Raw genomic sequence first — 13,574 nt, forward strand, 5'->3', positions numbered from 1 at the left:
CGCTATGTTTAGTGACACATGTAGGTGTCCTACTGTACAGGGGAGTGAGTGAGCTGCTGACATCTAGCCGGTCAAGGCCACGATGTCATGAACCCTCACTTGATGTCCAGGGCTAGTCCCAAAAGCCAAGAGGGTGGAGCCTGAGGAACCCTGCCCCAGAGGTAGGCACTGCAACAATTATCCTGTTGCAGGTGAGGAAACAACTGGAGTTCAAAGATGTGAAATCAGTCGCCTGAGGCCACACAAGGCCAGCAGCAAAGCCACAGCTCAAACCTGGAAGTGTGAGTTGCACAGCCCTGGCTCCCCCAGCCCCTTAGTTTACTGGGCATGACCTGGAAGACAGAGCCAACTTGAGCCCCAACAGCACGGTACCCAGAGAGGGAGGGCTTGTCAGCATAGCCTCCAATCCAAGAGCCTCCCACTCTCTACCTGTGGAAGGAAGATGGCAGCAGCATCCTCCAGTGTAGAGCTGTTGTGACAGCAAGTAGGTCACATGTCTCCAGGGCACAACCACAGTGACAATGCTGCTTCCTGTATTTAATCCCTATTATCACCATGGGACACAGTCCCAAACTTCATTCCCCACCCCTACCCCCAACCCCCAACTGTGGTGTGGCCTCTCCAGGCTCTCCCCAGAACTCTGAGGAACAAACTGCTCCCATTTCACAGCTGAGGAAAACAACGCCAACTAGGGAGCAAACGACTTTGAAAGGGGTCCCTGAGAGAGTCCTCCTCCTCCTCCTCTCTCTCTCTCTCTCTCTCTCTCTCTCTCTCTCTCTCTCTCTCTCTCTCTCTCACACACACACACACACACACACACACACACATCTTCTTCCCTTTATTCCCGGTTCTTTTTCTGTGGCCTGGGAGACTTCACTCCCTGTTCCAATTTGCCCTGAAGGCTGTGATTACACATTCCGAGCCTGTGCCAGGCAAGGAGGGAGGGCCCCACAGGAGCGAGGCGGGGGTGGGGCGGGTGGGATAGGGGGTGGGGGGGGATGGGGGGATGGGGGGGTGGGGGGGTGGGGCACTGCCTCTCCCATGGTGTGTCTCTTTCTCCATGTTCACGCCCATGCTCAGAAGCAAGCACGGACCCTTCGTCCCCCCCATACCAGTGATGCCCCTAAGAGAGGGGTCTCCACCGCACACCCGGGACAGGAAGCACGTAAAGGACAGACATCCTCAGACAACATCCACACGGCAGCATTTGTTTAAAGCAACAGCTTCCACATGCTTTAGTCTCATGTGTCCTTATCACGTTTAAAAGCAAACAAACAAACAGACACAACAACAAAAACCTGCGTATCAGTCCGAGGTGGTAATATGTGTGCCTATAATCCCAGTATTTGGTAGATGGAGGCAAAGGGTTCAAGAGTTCAAGGCTGCCCATCCTCTGCTACCAATGTTGTCTCAGAAAAACATAAGGGAAACAGAATCTACACCTCAAAGCCAGGTGGGGGGTGCCGCACACCCTGCCATCCCAGAGCTAAGCAGGAAAAGGCAAGAAGCGCTCAGGGCCAGCCTGGGCTACATAGTGAAACCCCCTCCCCACCAAATCTATGTGGCAAACTGGCATCCACACAGAGGGTAACTTCGGCGGAATGGATTCAAGCAGGATACAAAGCTCAGGGCTTGGGGGAAGGATCACAGGCCTGTCCACTCATCCACTCTTCCAAACCTCCTGAGCACCTACTGTGCATCAGGACTGTGTCTGATCGGAGACGCTGACATGAGCAAATTCAGAAGCAATCTCTCCTTGGAAACAACAAACTAGTGAGGCCAGCAGAGCTGCAGTGGTGTTGACCAACGGCTGTACAGTCCCCGGGAGCTCAGGGAAGCACTGTGGGGTGCCAGTGAGACCCAGGTCCCCCTACCTTCCTTTCTGCCTACAAGGCCCAGATTTGCAGTCATGACCCCTTGGCCAGCGGGGTGTGGCAAGAGGGTACATGTTGACATTATAGTTTCTGGGGATCAGATTCCAGGCAGTCTTACTAACTGCACAGTCTGCCGGTCTCTGAGCACCTTGGTTACTGCGTCTGCTTGAGGGCAGAGGTGAGCCGGTGGTGCCTGATGGACGATGGGTTAGGGTTAGGGTAACCCTAACCCTGAGTAATCTGCAGGCTGCACCAAGGATGCCCAGCGCTCAGGTCCCAGGAAGCAATGCAACCTGAGGGCACCAGCGCCATTGTCCGCTCTGCCCACATGCACAAGGAGGAAGGGTGGGGGGCCCAGCTTCATCATTCTTAGGGCTTTGCCCGGCCTCGTGGAAACCCTGGCACAAGTCTGTCAGATGCCGACCTCATTACGTGAGCAAGGAAAGCTGCTTAAATCCAGGGGCAGGTTTGGGCGCGCAGGGCGCCGTTACTTCTGGGCACGACAGCAGGGGGGCTGGTTTCTCTCAGGTCCTTCTGTCTGGATTGACACATTCCAAACGGGCAACCGTTAGCTGCCACCTGTATGCACTGCTCCAGGGTGGACAAAAAAGGAGTGAAGGACAGGAAACACTAGTGTGGGTGGAGGGGTTGGTGGCTTCATGCTCCAGCCTTTGCCTCGGCCATTTGCTGTGTCTGCCATGCCTTCTGTCGCTGGCTGGCTGCCTGGCTCCCACTCACTCTTCGCTCAACATTTCTGATGTATTTCTTCTCCCTCCAATGCTGGGGCGGAACCCAGGGCCTTGAGCATGATACGCAGTGCTCACCCAGAGCCACCTCCAGCCGCTCGAGTCTCCTCTTAGGAACACAGGGTGGTGGCGCACGCCTTTAATCCCAACACACGGGAGAAAAGCCAGGAGGGCCTCTCTGTGAGTTTGGGGCCAGCCTGGTCTCCACAGTGAGATCCGACTCTGCCAAAACTAAGTGAGACCCCAGGGTAAAGAGGCTGCAGGATATGGTCACTCTTCTTCCAGGGGACCCAGGATGAATTCCCAGAGTCCACATGGCAGCTCGCAACTTTCTGTGACTCCAGTTCCAGGTGATCTGATGCCCTCTTCTGGCTTCTGTAATGTACACATGTGGCACACAGGCATGCGTGCAGGTGAGGTACCCATAAACATTAAAACAAATAAGCTTTAAAAATAAGTTAAAAAAAGGCACTGCTCTGAACAGCTCCCCTGGTCTAAACCAACTCCTGATGTCACACTGAGTGTGACAGGTGACGTCCCGGCATCAATCTCCTCATTTCAAGGCAGCATTTATCGTCTGTTTATCTGTGCCTTCCCGAACCCTTGAGCGAGGCCCTTGAGGAAGGCAGGCAGTCATTTGGGGCCCCCGTTCCTCTGGGATTTAATATCACGTGAGACCTACAGGGACCTCTAACGTTGCTGCAGGGCAGGGCAGGGGAGCAGCAGTCCTAGGGTCAGGGGCTGGAGGAGCGAGGTGTTTGGACAAGAGCCCTGTATCTAGAATGGGATAAAAGGGGGGGGGGCATGTGGAAACCAGGCACACTGAGGACCAGGGGTGAGTGACTACACGGTGGGGGCTGTGCAGGGAGAAGGCAGACCCTAGACTCCCAGACAGACCCTGTGAGCTTCTTCCTCACCATCCTGGGGGCTTCTTGGCCAATCTGTGGGGAACCCGGACTCCTGTGGGGCCCTCAAGCAAACATGACCACAAATATGTCGGCCATCTGGTTCAGTCCTGGGGGAACAGGCTGGGAGGGTGGGACTGTACGGTTAGTGAGTAGCACACAGAGCTCCGGCCATGTGACCCCCAACTTCTAGGTGTGAAAGCTATGGCTGAGAAGTCACTTCCTGGCTCCGGGAGAAGGAATCTGGGTGACACACAGGCACGGGAGCAGGGTCCCAAGCACCTCAGACTGACCCTAGAACTGCTAGACATGCAAGGACGGCCTTTAATTTCTGACCCTCCTGTACCCCCACCACTGGGTGCTGGAGCTACAGGTGCAGACCGCCATGCTCAGGGTATGTATGCAATGTTAGAAATTAAAGGCAGGGCTTCCCGTGGCAGTGTTGGGCAAGCACTCTATACACTAAGCCACTTGCCGGGTCAGGACTGGGCCTTTGGTGGGCTATTTTACAAGGATATGGGGACTCAGGAAGGGAGGGACAGAAGAGGCTGGAGAAAGTAGCATGGGGGTGGGGCTGCAGGACTACATGACTGTGACACTGTGGTACCCTGGCCGAATGGTGCCAACTGTGGCACCCTCCTCAGGCCACTGTCACAGGAGGTGAGACGAAGTGAGCTAAGCACAGCCGGCACACAAGGCCAGGCTGGTATCCCAGGCCCCGGTGCCACCCTCATGCTTTTACTGTTATTAGGACATACATGAGCAGACCGGGCTGAGGCGGGTGTGTCAGGCTGTCTGGGAAGGCTGAGTGGCTGTACTCCCCCTGGGAGGCAGGCTCTGACAGCCACCTCAGAGCAGTTGCCACTGGGAGCAACAAACGGGAGCTCAGTCCCTTGGCAGAATGAGCCCCACTGCCTGCCAGGCTCTGGCTGCCCACAGCTCCCAAGCCCCTGGCAGGAGGCAGCAAAGCACATCACACCACGAAGGGCCCTCCCTGCCTGTATTTACCTACTCTGTCGCGAGCCAGCCCACTTCCTGGTTGCTGCACAGTGGCTGTCTGTCCAGAGCAGACAGAGCTCCAGTGTCCTGCCGGGTCCCTCCACCTGGAGGGTGTCCCCCTTGATGCTCACACCATCCAAGCGGGACACGGCTGGGGTGACTCACTAGCCCCAAGGAGGGCAAGGCCAACGTGGCCACATCAGTCACTCGGATTTTTCATACGCCTTGGAGGGCTGGCCCACAGCACAGAAATACCCCTAAGAACTCTCACTGGGCATCCTCCAGGAGACCCCGAGCTCTGGAGAGCTGGCCTGCCTAGAAGATGTGTGGCTTGGTGGAAAAACATGGCTGTTTAGACACGAAAGACTAGGAGGCTCCATTTCCCTGTGGGTGACAGGACACTCTGAGGTACTGGTGACATTCACTCAGCTCGCACTCCTGAAGACCCGCTGAGCTGGACATTTTCAAAGGCCCAGTGGGTGGTATGAGATGAAACTTAAGAGACCCTTGCCAGCTCATAGTCCCTGCCCTCCCCCAGCCTCAGCTCCCTCTCTGCACTGTGATGGTCAGAAGTCCCCTATTCTAGAAGGTTCTATGTTCTCCGTCTCCCCCCAAAGCTAAGATCCAGCTTCGGAAAGGGAGGAGCCCTCTTTCTCCCAGCCAGCTCCTGTCCTGGGGAGAGTCCCAAGCTACCGAGAACCCTGGAAAAGGTTTCATAGCCTCAAGAAGGCATCATCCCATCTACCCTGCACCTCTCCTGCCACTGGCGCACCCACACCTCCAGTCTGGGCCCCAGTTTTCTCATCTGTAAAATCTCCACCTCCTGGGAGCAATTGCTCCTGTCTTTGTCCCACAGTTATTTGGTGTGCTATGTTCCTGCTTTCCATCGTACCATGGGATGAGGTAGTCTTCGCCTGTAGTTCAAGCACTTGGGAGTGAGGCAGGAAGATCCTTGTCTAAAGCCAAACTGAGCCAGATGAGGAAGGTCTTACCTAGAGAAACCAAGAGCTGGGGATGTAACAGCGGGACAGGGCCCTTGGCCGGCTTGTGTGAGGCCCCGGGTTTTTACCCCCAGTACTGCAAACGTAACGGCTCCAGTCTCAAGGCTTATGTGAGAATCAAATGCACTCATCTGAGTCTACACAGTGCCTGGCGCACAGTGAGTGCTCAATTTACAGCAGGGATGGGAGGCCAGGAGGCCAGACTTCCCAGCTCTAAAGCCAGGGCTGCTCAGGGCTGCTCAGGGCTGCTCTGGGCAGAGACCCGGCCTATGGAAAGGGTTTTCAAGACAGAGATTGCTTGGTTTTCAGCTGGGCGACAGAACTCACCCACGGATTTCTTACAATGTCCTGAATAGACAGAGAAGTGGGCCCCACAGGCAGAAAGGGACCTTGAGGCACAAATGCAATCAAGGTCCTGCCTAGGTGCTCACAGCACGCTCCCTGTCCACAGTGAGGCACTAAAGGCCTTACCACAGTGCCTAACACACATCCCTCCGTATGCTAAGTACTGCTGTCTCCTTCCCATAAGAGTAAACTGAGTCACAGAGGAATGAAAGAAAGGGCTGATATTTATATCCAAACTGAGGTATTATGGGGATTTCCACATCTCCCTTACTGGGCAGGCAGGATCCAGATTCCCACGTCACACCAGAGGCCTGGAGACACCCAGACACACACAGCTGAGCTCACGGTACCCTGGGCAGAAGTAGCACGGCAAGGATCTGAGACTGCCTACTTTTAAACCCCTGAGAACTGATTCCTCAGGTTAGGACGCTCCCCCGGGGATGCCCTGGCAGCTGGCATCATGAGTAGTGAGGAGCTGTCAGGCTTGGAGTCTCACGTGATCTGAGCTCCAGGCCCGCCCACCTCTAAGAGGGACCTCTGTACCTGCTGTGGGGCTCTAGGTCACGGTGGGTGTCATAATGATAGAGTCAGAGACACAAGTAGCCATTCTCCTTAGGGATGGCTGGTCTCCAAAGCACAACCCCTACCCACGTGACTACCTACCCAACTTCAGCCCACCCCCAATAGGGAGTTTATTGAGCACCTACTGTATATAGGGCTGTCTGACCTGTGAGATCTAGCACACCCGTGGTGTGATATTTATCCTGAGTCCCTTTGCAGATGAAAAAAACTGGGGTCCAGTTAGACTCCCCCACACTCATTGGCTCTCAGTCAGAGCTTGAATCCAAACGGGCTTCTGATGGCCCTCGCAACGCTGACACATGTCTGTCCATCTCTCCCGTCCTATCTTTATTGACCTCCTGCTCAATGTCAAGGTGACACAGGTGAGAGCCAGGTCAATGGGCCCCCACTTGGAGAGGAAGCTCCATGAACACTGTTCCTAGTCACCTACTGGGGTCTCCCCAGAACCTGTGGGCCCATCTGTTTCATACACATGCATGCACACACGCCTGCGCACAACACACACACACACACACACACACAGAGGAAGACCTGTCCACAGGCAGCCATCTCCTCTTCGGTCAACCGGGTGGACCCCAGGCCACTCCACCCTCAGGAAAAACAGTTGTCCAGGGGACTGAGGAGCCCTTTGTGCAAGGCAGGGAGGACACTGGGTGGGGGAGGCAGCCTTACTCACTACCCAAAGGAAAACACCAATTCCTGCTGCCTGGCTGCCCCCTCCCCACTTCACCTCCTGAGGCCGCTCCAACACCCTGACGTCATCATCGGAAGCAGACTTGAGGAGATTTCCTGTGTGCCAGGCCCTGGTTGTGTGGGACCCTCCCTTACCAATGAGAGAATATGACCAGAGAGGTGGGGTGACTTCCCTGGGCTCCCACAGCTAGGAGTGGCCAGGGCCTAGGACAGAAAGGGGAAGCCATGGTAAGGAACCGGCTCCAGGGTGGGACGGAAGTCAGAGTCACAGCCAAAGGGAGGGCCTGGCCATCCTGCCTGGCCAGCTTACAAGACCAAGTGGACTAGTGTCGAGTGCAAAGGACCCAAGGGTCTCCAAGGCGGGGGGTGGGGGGCGAGGGGGGCCCAGACCAGGGCAGGGGTGGCAGCCAGAGTGACGCAAACCTTATGCTGGCAGAACTCTGAGCTACAGCAAGTCCTGGGTGGCAGCCCTGGGAACAGAGAGGTAAAGCCACTTCCTGGAGTCACACAGCAGCCGGTGGCAGAGCGGAGGGAGTAGTTCAGACCCAGAGAGGTGACTCCAACATGGCTCTCATTACAGCGACCTGAGCCAGTCTCTGGCTTTTCTGGGACCAAGGATTACCTGACGCTGGCTTCCAGCTCTGCCAGGAAGAAGCTGGGAGTCCCACGGTAGATAGCAAAATTATAGTTATGAAGTAACTGCTAAGTAATGTCACAGCTGGGGGTCACCACAGCACGAGGGAATGTATTAAAGGGCCGCAGCGTCAGGGAGGAAGGCGGAGAACCACCGCGCTAGTCTCTCTCCCTTCCTGTGACTCAGTGTCCTCAGATGTAAAGTGTCTCCTGTAGGAATGAGGCCGTGTCACTGTAACCAGGTGACAGAGGCTGACTGAACTGGAATATGTCCACGGGGACTCCCGCGTTAAGTGCTCTTATGCCCCACATGGGAGTGCAGGTGGAGAAACTGAGGCTGGAGGGAGCACTTCAACCGCTTGAGATCTGGGGCTCAAACCTGGGCAGCTGGCTTCTAAGCGTTAAACCAGGAGAGAGAGAAAGGTTGAGGGTACCTGGCATCCAGTCACCGTGCAGCACTGCTGTGTGGCTGGGAGGCCCCATCCTCCATTCATTACAAGCATGCCCTGGACCAGGCTGGAAGACACTGGGTGAGGAAGGAGCCCCAGGGCCTGTCTGGGGCCTTAAGCCAGTCCTGCAGAGTGAATCTGAGGGACAGCAAGCCCCGTTGAGAGCAAGGCAGTTAGGGAAACTAAGGATAGGAAGGAAACACCTGGCAGCTTCCCCAAATTCCCAGCAGAAAGCATCAGGCTTAGGGGTTCAGAAGCAACCCAGCTCCCCACTATGGTTGTGGGACGTCTTCCTCAAGACTCAGGTCACCCCTGGAGAGGGTCCCAACAAACGGGGACAGGCCACTGAGGAGATTAAAGACATGGATTTTGGAATCAAACAGTTAAGACTTTGGTTGAGGTCCCTTCAGAGCCGAGTGACTCTGAGAGAAATGACGTCACCCTGCAGACCTCAGTCCCTCCCTCTGAAGAACGTGTAAAAGTTTTGTTATCTGAATGCACCGAGCGCATCTGGCCCAGCACCCAGGACATAGAAAGCGCTCGGCTCATTCTTGCTACCACCCTAGTTAACCAGTAAAGCAGCCCAGACTTGAGTGAGACACACTGACTATTTACCCAGGGTTCATAGCAGCAGCTACAGGACCCAGGGGACCACAAGAATCTCCAAAGATCAGAATTAATCTTTAACAGGTGCTCTGAAGCAGTCATGTGGAACATTCTAGAGGCCCCATGGCATGAAACGAATGTTCTCCCAGATCCCAAGATGGGGACCATTTCCTGGATCCTGTTGGTGAGAAAGTGGACTGTCTCCCCCAAAGTCAAATAAGGGGAAACTGAGGCAGAGAGCACAGCCAGGGCCTGTGAGATGTGAAGATACCCAAGGGTACGGGCCCCTCCTTTAGGTATTCAAAAACACGGAGACTCTCTTGTTGGGGCTCAGTGGGGCCCTGGGTCACTGGGTAGTACCTGATTTCCCCCATGAGTCCCTCGGGCTGCCCAAGCCAGCCCTGCAATCATCTCTGCTCTGCAGCTAAAAGGATCTTGGTATAGCACATACAATGGCAGCGACCCTCCCCCCCGCCACCGGCTCTCTGAGCTTCTAAGTCAACCCTGGTCTGGCTCACACACCCTACACCCCCCCAAGCGAGTAACACGCAAGACAAGTCTTAGCTGGTGCCAGCCCCTCCGCATGGCCTCTCCTCCAGTTCTGCATTTATTCTTCAAGGTGTGGTCCAGTCACCACCTTGATCAAAGGCTCCCTGCCGTCTTCTAGGTCTGCTCTCCTCTCTCTGGCTTTCCCTTCTGCATTTAACAACATCTACCACCTGTGTGCATGTACCCTGCTGGCCCTCCCCGTGTGACCTGCTGCCCACCTGGAAGCTACAGCAGCGTCAGGGCAGATGAGCCCAGTTCACACCCTCAGGCCACAGAGACCAGGGGGAGGAACCAGCACCCAGTGGTACTGAGCTTCCAAAGCGCCCCTACTGCAGACAGGGAAGCAAGTGAGGCCCGGGGTCTGGGGATGGGGGGGGCGGGGCCGGAGGAGGAGGAGGATTCTTTCTTTCCTGAGAATAAGGCATCTGGATTTCCCAGGAAGTTCAGGCACCTCCTCGGGGCTCACAGGAGTCCTGGGTCCCAGTAAGCCTCAGACACTTCTCTCCTGCGAATCCCATGGATGGTCCTCCGACACCATCCATCCCCATGGCTTCAAAGTGAGCCAGAGCAAAGAAGAGGAATCTTTGCCAACTGTGAGGAGCCTCCTCTCCCAGACACTTGCACAAAGTCAAGAAGGAAGGTTCTCCCTTGGCCTTCACAGTCTCACATTCTCCTCCACAGAGGGCATAAAAACGGCCTTTTCCTACTCTTCCCTAAGACAGTGCAGGGCAAGCTCCTGCAGGGGTCCCCTAATAGCCCGGAAGTGTATTCCCAGTAACTATTAAAGAGAAAGAACCAACGATCAGGCAGCTAGGAGACTTGGCCAAGGACACACGGCAGAGGAGGGCAGAACACGCCCAGAGCCCACCCAGACTGCGCTCCTAACTTGGTGATGACTGACAGGGCCCGGGCCTGACAGGCATCTCACCTTGGGCAGCACCAGGCCTGAGCTGTCCCCACCATGGCCAACAGCCAAGGTAGCCAGGCTCAACTCTGCCGGGAGTTTCTTACTTCCCCGAACAAAGCTCACATGTGACGTGCTCAGAAGTTCAAGGTCCATGCCACCCCCTCCCCAGCTCCAGCTGAGGAGGCAGACTTTCTCCCCCACCACCTCCTAGCCCGGGAGGACAGGCCGATGGGGAGGGTTTTGGAACCAGGCAGCCCCAAGATTTCAATCCACTTGGCCCCATCCTTACCTGGGTTTCTTCAACTGCCCGGGGGACAGGGAACGGCTAGGCTGGGCCCTTCTGGAGTGGAAGACAGGCCCAAGGGAGTTAGGGGTTGGACTTTCAGTCAGTGGGGAGTGTGGACCTGTCTCCCTGTCCTAAGAGGCCATCCCCAGTCTCCAGGGTGAAGCCAGTTAAAGATTTGCCGCCTCTATCGCTGAGCCAGCCTTCTCTCTGAAACTCCAAGAAGCGCCCTGGTTCACAGTCCCCTCCTCCCCCTCCCCCCGCGCCCATGCCTGCCACACGCCCTAGTGGGGCTGGTCCCAGGCAGGTAGCAGCCCCTGGACTTCAGTTTCGGGACTTGGGTCTAGGTGACCTAGATCTGCACCCCCAGGCCCGTGTCGGCGCCCAATCCACAGGTGACACCCAGAGTGGCGGCACATCTGGGTTTCCGCGCCCAGCGGGGAACTGAGAGTCTGGAACCCGGTCGACTGGGGCTGGGGGTCGCCGGGACTTCACCGACCCCTTCCCCGGAGCGGCCCCACTCACCTCCGGACACGGGCACAGCGCCGCTGCTTCCTGATCCCGCCGCGTCCTCCTCCCAGGCGCTTCGGGCCGCGCCGCCCCGCGGGGTCCCGCCCACCCGCGCCCGCCCACCCCAGGGTCCTCCCCGGCCGGCGCGCCAGCACCTGGCTCGGTGCCTGATTCTTCCATTCATCCCTGGTCCCTGCGCCCAGGGCATCGCCTGCCTAGCCCTGGAGCCCGCTTGCCCCGGCAGCTCACATCCATCAAGGCTGGTAGAAAAGCCCAGGAGGCACCGCGCACTGTAGAGGGCTCCATGCCACCCACCAAGCCTTGGCCCTCTGCAAATTCTTATGTCTGTTCTTCATAGTCCCTTTCCTCTGAAGCTCCACCTAGCCACCACTCCGGGAGGTGCTGAGGGCCCCAGGCCTTCACAGCGCCCTTAACATCCAACACCTTCATCACTGATTACTTTTCTTCAGCTGGGGATGGGAGGATCCTCAAGTAAACTTCTTTTAGCTAGGCTCGAGGTGAGCAGGGCTGGGCGCTTACAGATGGGAAACGGGCCCATAGAAGAGGGTGGGCCACAGCCTCCACGTGGGGGAAAGGACACTGCCATTTGGGTGGCCGCGGTCCCTGGCAGAGTGAGCTGGCAGCTGTCTGGCAGTAGTGAGGGGTGTGCACGCTGCCCCTTACCTTCCTGACAGGAAGCCTGCTGCTGAGGCCTTTCACACCTGAAGCTGAGGCTGAACCAGGGAGGGGACCCAAGAGGCTGACGTGGCCTTCTTCAGGGTCAGAGGGGAAAGAGCCTTCAGCAGTGGCCTTGCTTACGTAACTGCATCTCATAGACTAGGAAACAGGCTCCCATGGAAGAGACACCTGACTTGGGCTAGGAGGCTGGTGATTGACAGCTTCGTGGACACCTGGGTAAAAAATTCTGCCCTGCCACAGATTAGGCAGGCACCCACATGGGTGCTCCGGTTCCTCATCAAGAGTGGAAGACCCTGCGTCCAGTCTGCAGGACCACAACACCTGGCACTTAGCGGATGATTTTAAAGGCTCAGGTTGAGGGGCCTGGGACGCGGCTCAGATTGGTAAAGTGCTTGCCTGTAAACAAGACACCCTGAGTTCAACCACCAGGATCCACATTGAAACAAAAACAAAAACAAAACCTCTGACGTGGTTGTTTCACATGATCTCAGCATTGGGGGAAGAAGGCAGCTCCCTGGGGCTCGCTGGCCGGCCAGCCAGCCCCGCCTACTTGGAGAGCTCCAGGCCAGCCAGAGAGCCTGTGTCAACAACAGCATGGATGACCCTGAGGAAGCCCCCCCACACACACACACACACACACACACACACACACACACACACACACACACACACCCCAGGCACAAAAAAGAGCTGGCTGAAACAGGTGTGCAATCTCTGCGCTAGGGTGGCTGAAGCAAAATCGATTAAGAGCTTGAGGCTAACCTGGGCTACATACCAAGAGCCTGACTGAGGGAGCCTGGATTAGAAGAAGCTGGGTCTGTGACGTTCTTGTTTACTGGGTGTTTTAGCTTTACAAGTGGCGGTATAGGGCTTGCCTAGTGTGTGTGAGCCTTTGTGGTCCACCCCCAGGAAGGCACACCGAGACACAGACACACACACAAAGCGACACACAGACCCCTCCAGTGATCTCTCTCATACACACACACACACACACACACACACACACACACACACACACACTCAAATGGTGATCTTGGTAAACATCTGCTGTACATTAGCATGGGAAGTTAAAAACTCAAGGGAAGCCGGGTGGTGGTGGTGCACGCCTTTAATCCCAGGACTTGGGAGGCAGAGGCAGGTGGATCTCTGTGAGTTCGAGGCCAGCCTGGGCTACAGAACGAGTTCCAGGACAGCCAGAGCTGTTACACAGAGACACCCTGTCTCGAAAAACCAAAAATAAAAAATAACAAACAAGCAAAAAACCTCAGGGGAACAGGCTTATGGTGAGGTACCCAGCAAATGCAAGCTGGGGCCACTGAATACCGGGGGGCCCCTGTTGGACTGGTAACCCTCCTGCCTCAGCCTAGAAAGAGAACAGGCTGTTGACAGCAAGCAGGAATACATTTTGCTGGGACAGAAGAAACATGGAGGCCTGGAGTGTCAGGGAGTCCACAGAGCCACGGGGTGGAGGCCTGGAGTGTCAGGGAGTCCACAGAGCCACGGGGTGGAGGCCTGGAGTGTCAGGGAGTCCACAGAGCCACGGGGTGGAGGCCTGGAGTGTCAGGGAGTCCATAGAGCCACGGGGTGGTCCCACAGAGCCCGGGGTGGGGCCTGGATGTCAAGGGAGTCCATAGAGCCACGGGGTGGAGGCCTGGAGTAGTCCGGGAGTCCACAGAGCAACGGGGTGGAGGCCTGGAGTGTCAGGGAGTCACAGATCCAACGGGGTGGAGGCCTGGAGTGTCAGGGAGTCCACAGAAGCCACGGGGTGGGAGGCCTGGAGTGTCAGGGAGTCC

The 13,574-nt window shown here is 56.5% G+C and overlaps 1 protein-coding gene across 4 annotated transcripts in view; it reads right to left on the reverse strand.

Moving 5' to 3' along the window:
• Positions 1 to 11,167, reverse strand: part of Trpv4 (transient receptor potential cation channel subfamily V member 4) — a 38,954-nt gene extending 27,787 nt beyond the window's left edge. The window contains exon 1 of one of the 4 annotated variants that reach the window (XM_051161713.1): positions 11,098 to 11,167. Coding sequence is in view for 1 of the 4 variants with exons in the window: in XM_051161711.1 (XP_051017668.1) it covers positions 10,311 to 10,345 (35 nt within the window). In the remaining 3 variants the exon portion in view is untranslated. Of the gene's footprint in view, positions 1 to 10,310; positions 10,399 to 11,097 lie in introns of those variants that run through there. The other 3 variants (XM_051161712.1, XM_051161711.1, XM_051161710.1) reach the window with 3 other exon arrangements.
• Positions 11,168 to 13,574: the final 2,407 nt, after the last annotated feature.

The sequence above is a fragment of the Acomys russatus genome, chromosome 19, assembly GCF_903995435.1.
Source record: "Acomys russatus chromosome 19, mAcoRus1.1, whole genome shotgun sequence".
Taxonomy (NCBI): domain Eukaryota; kingdom Metazoa; phylum Chordata; class Mammalia; order Rodentia; family Muridae; genus Acomys; species Acomys russatus.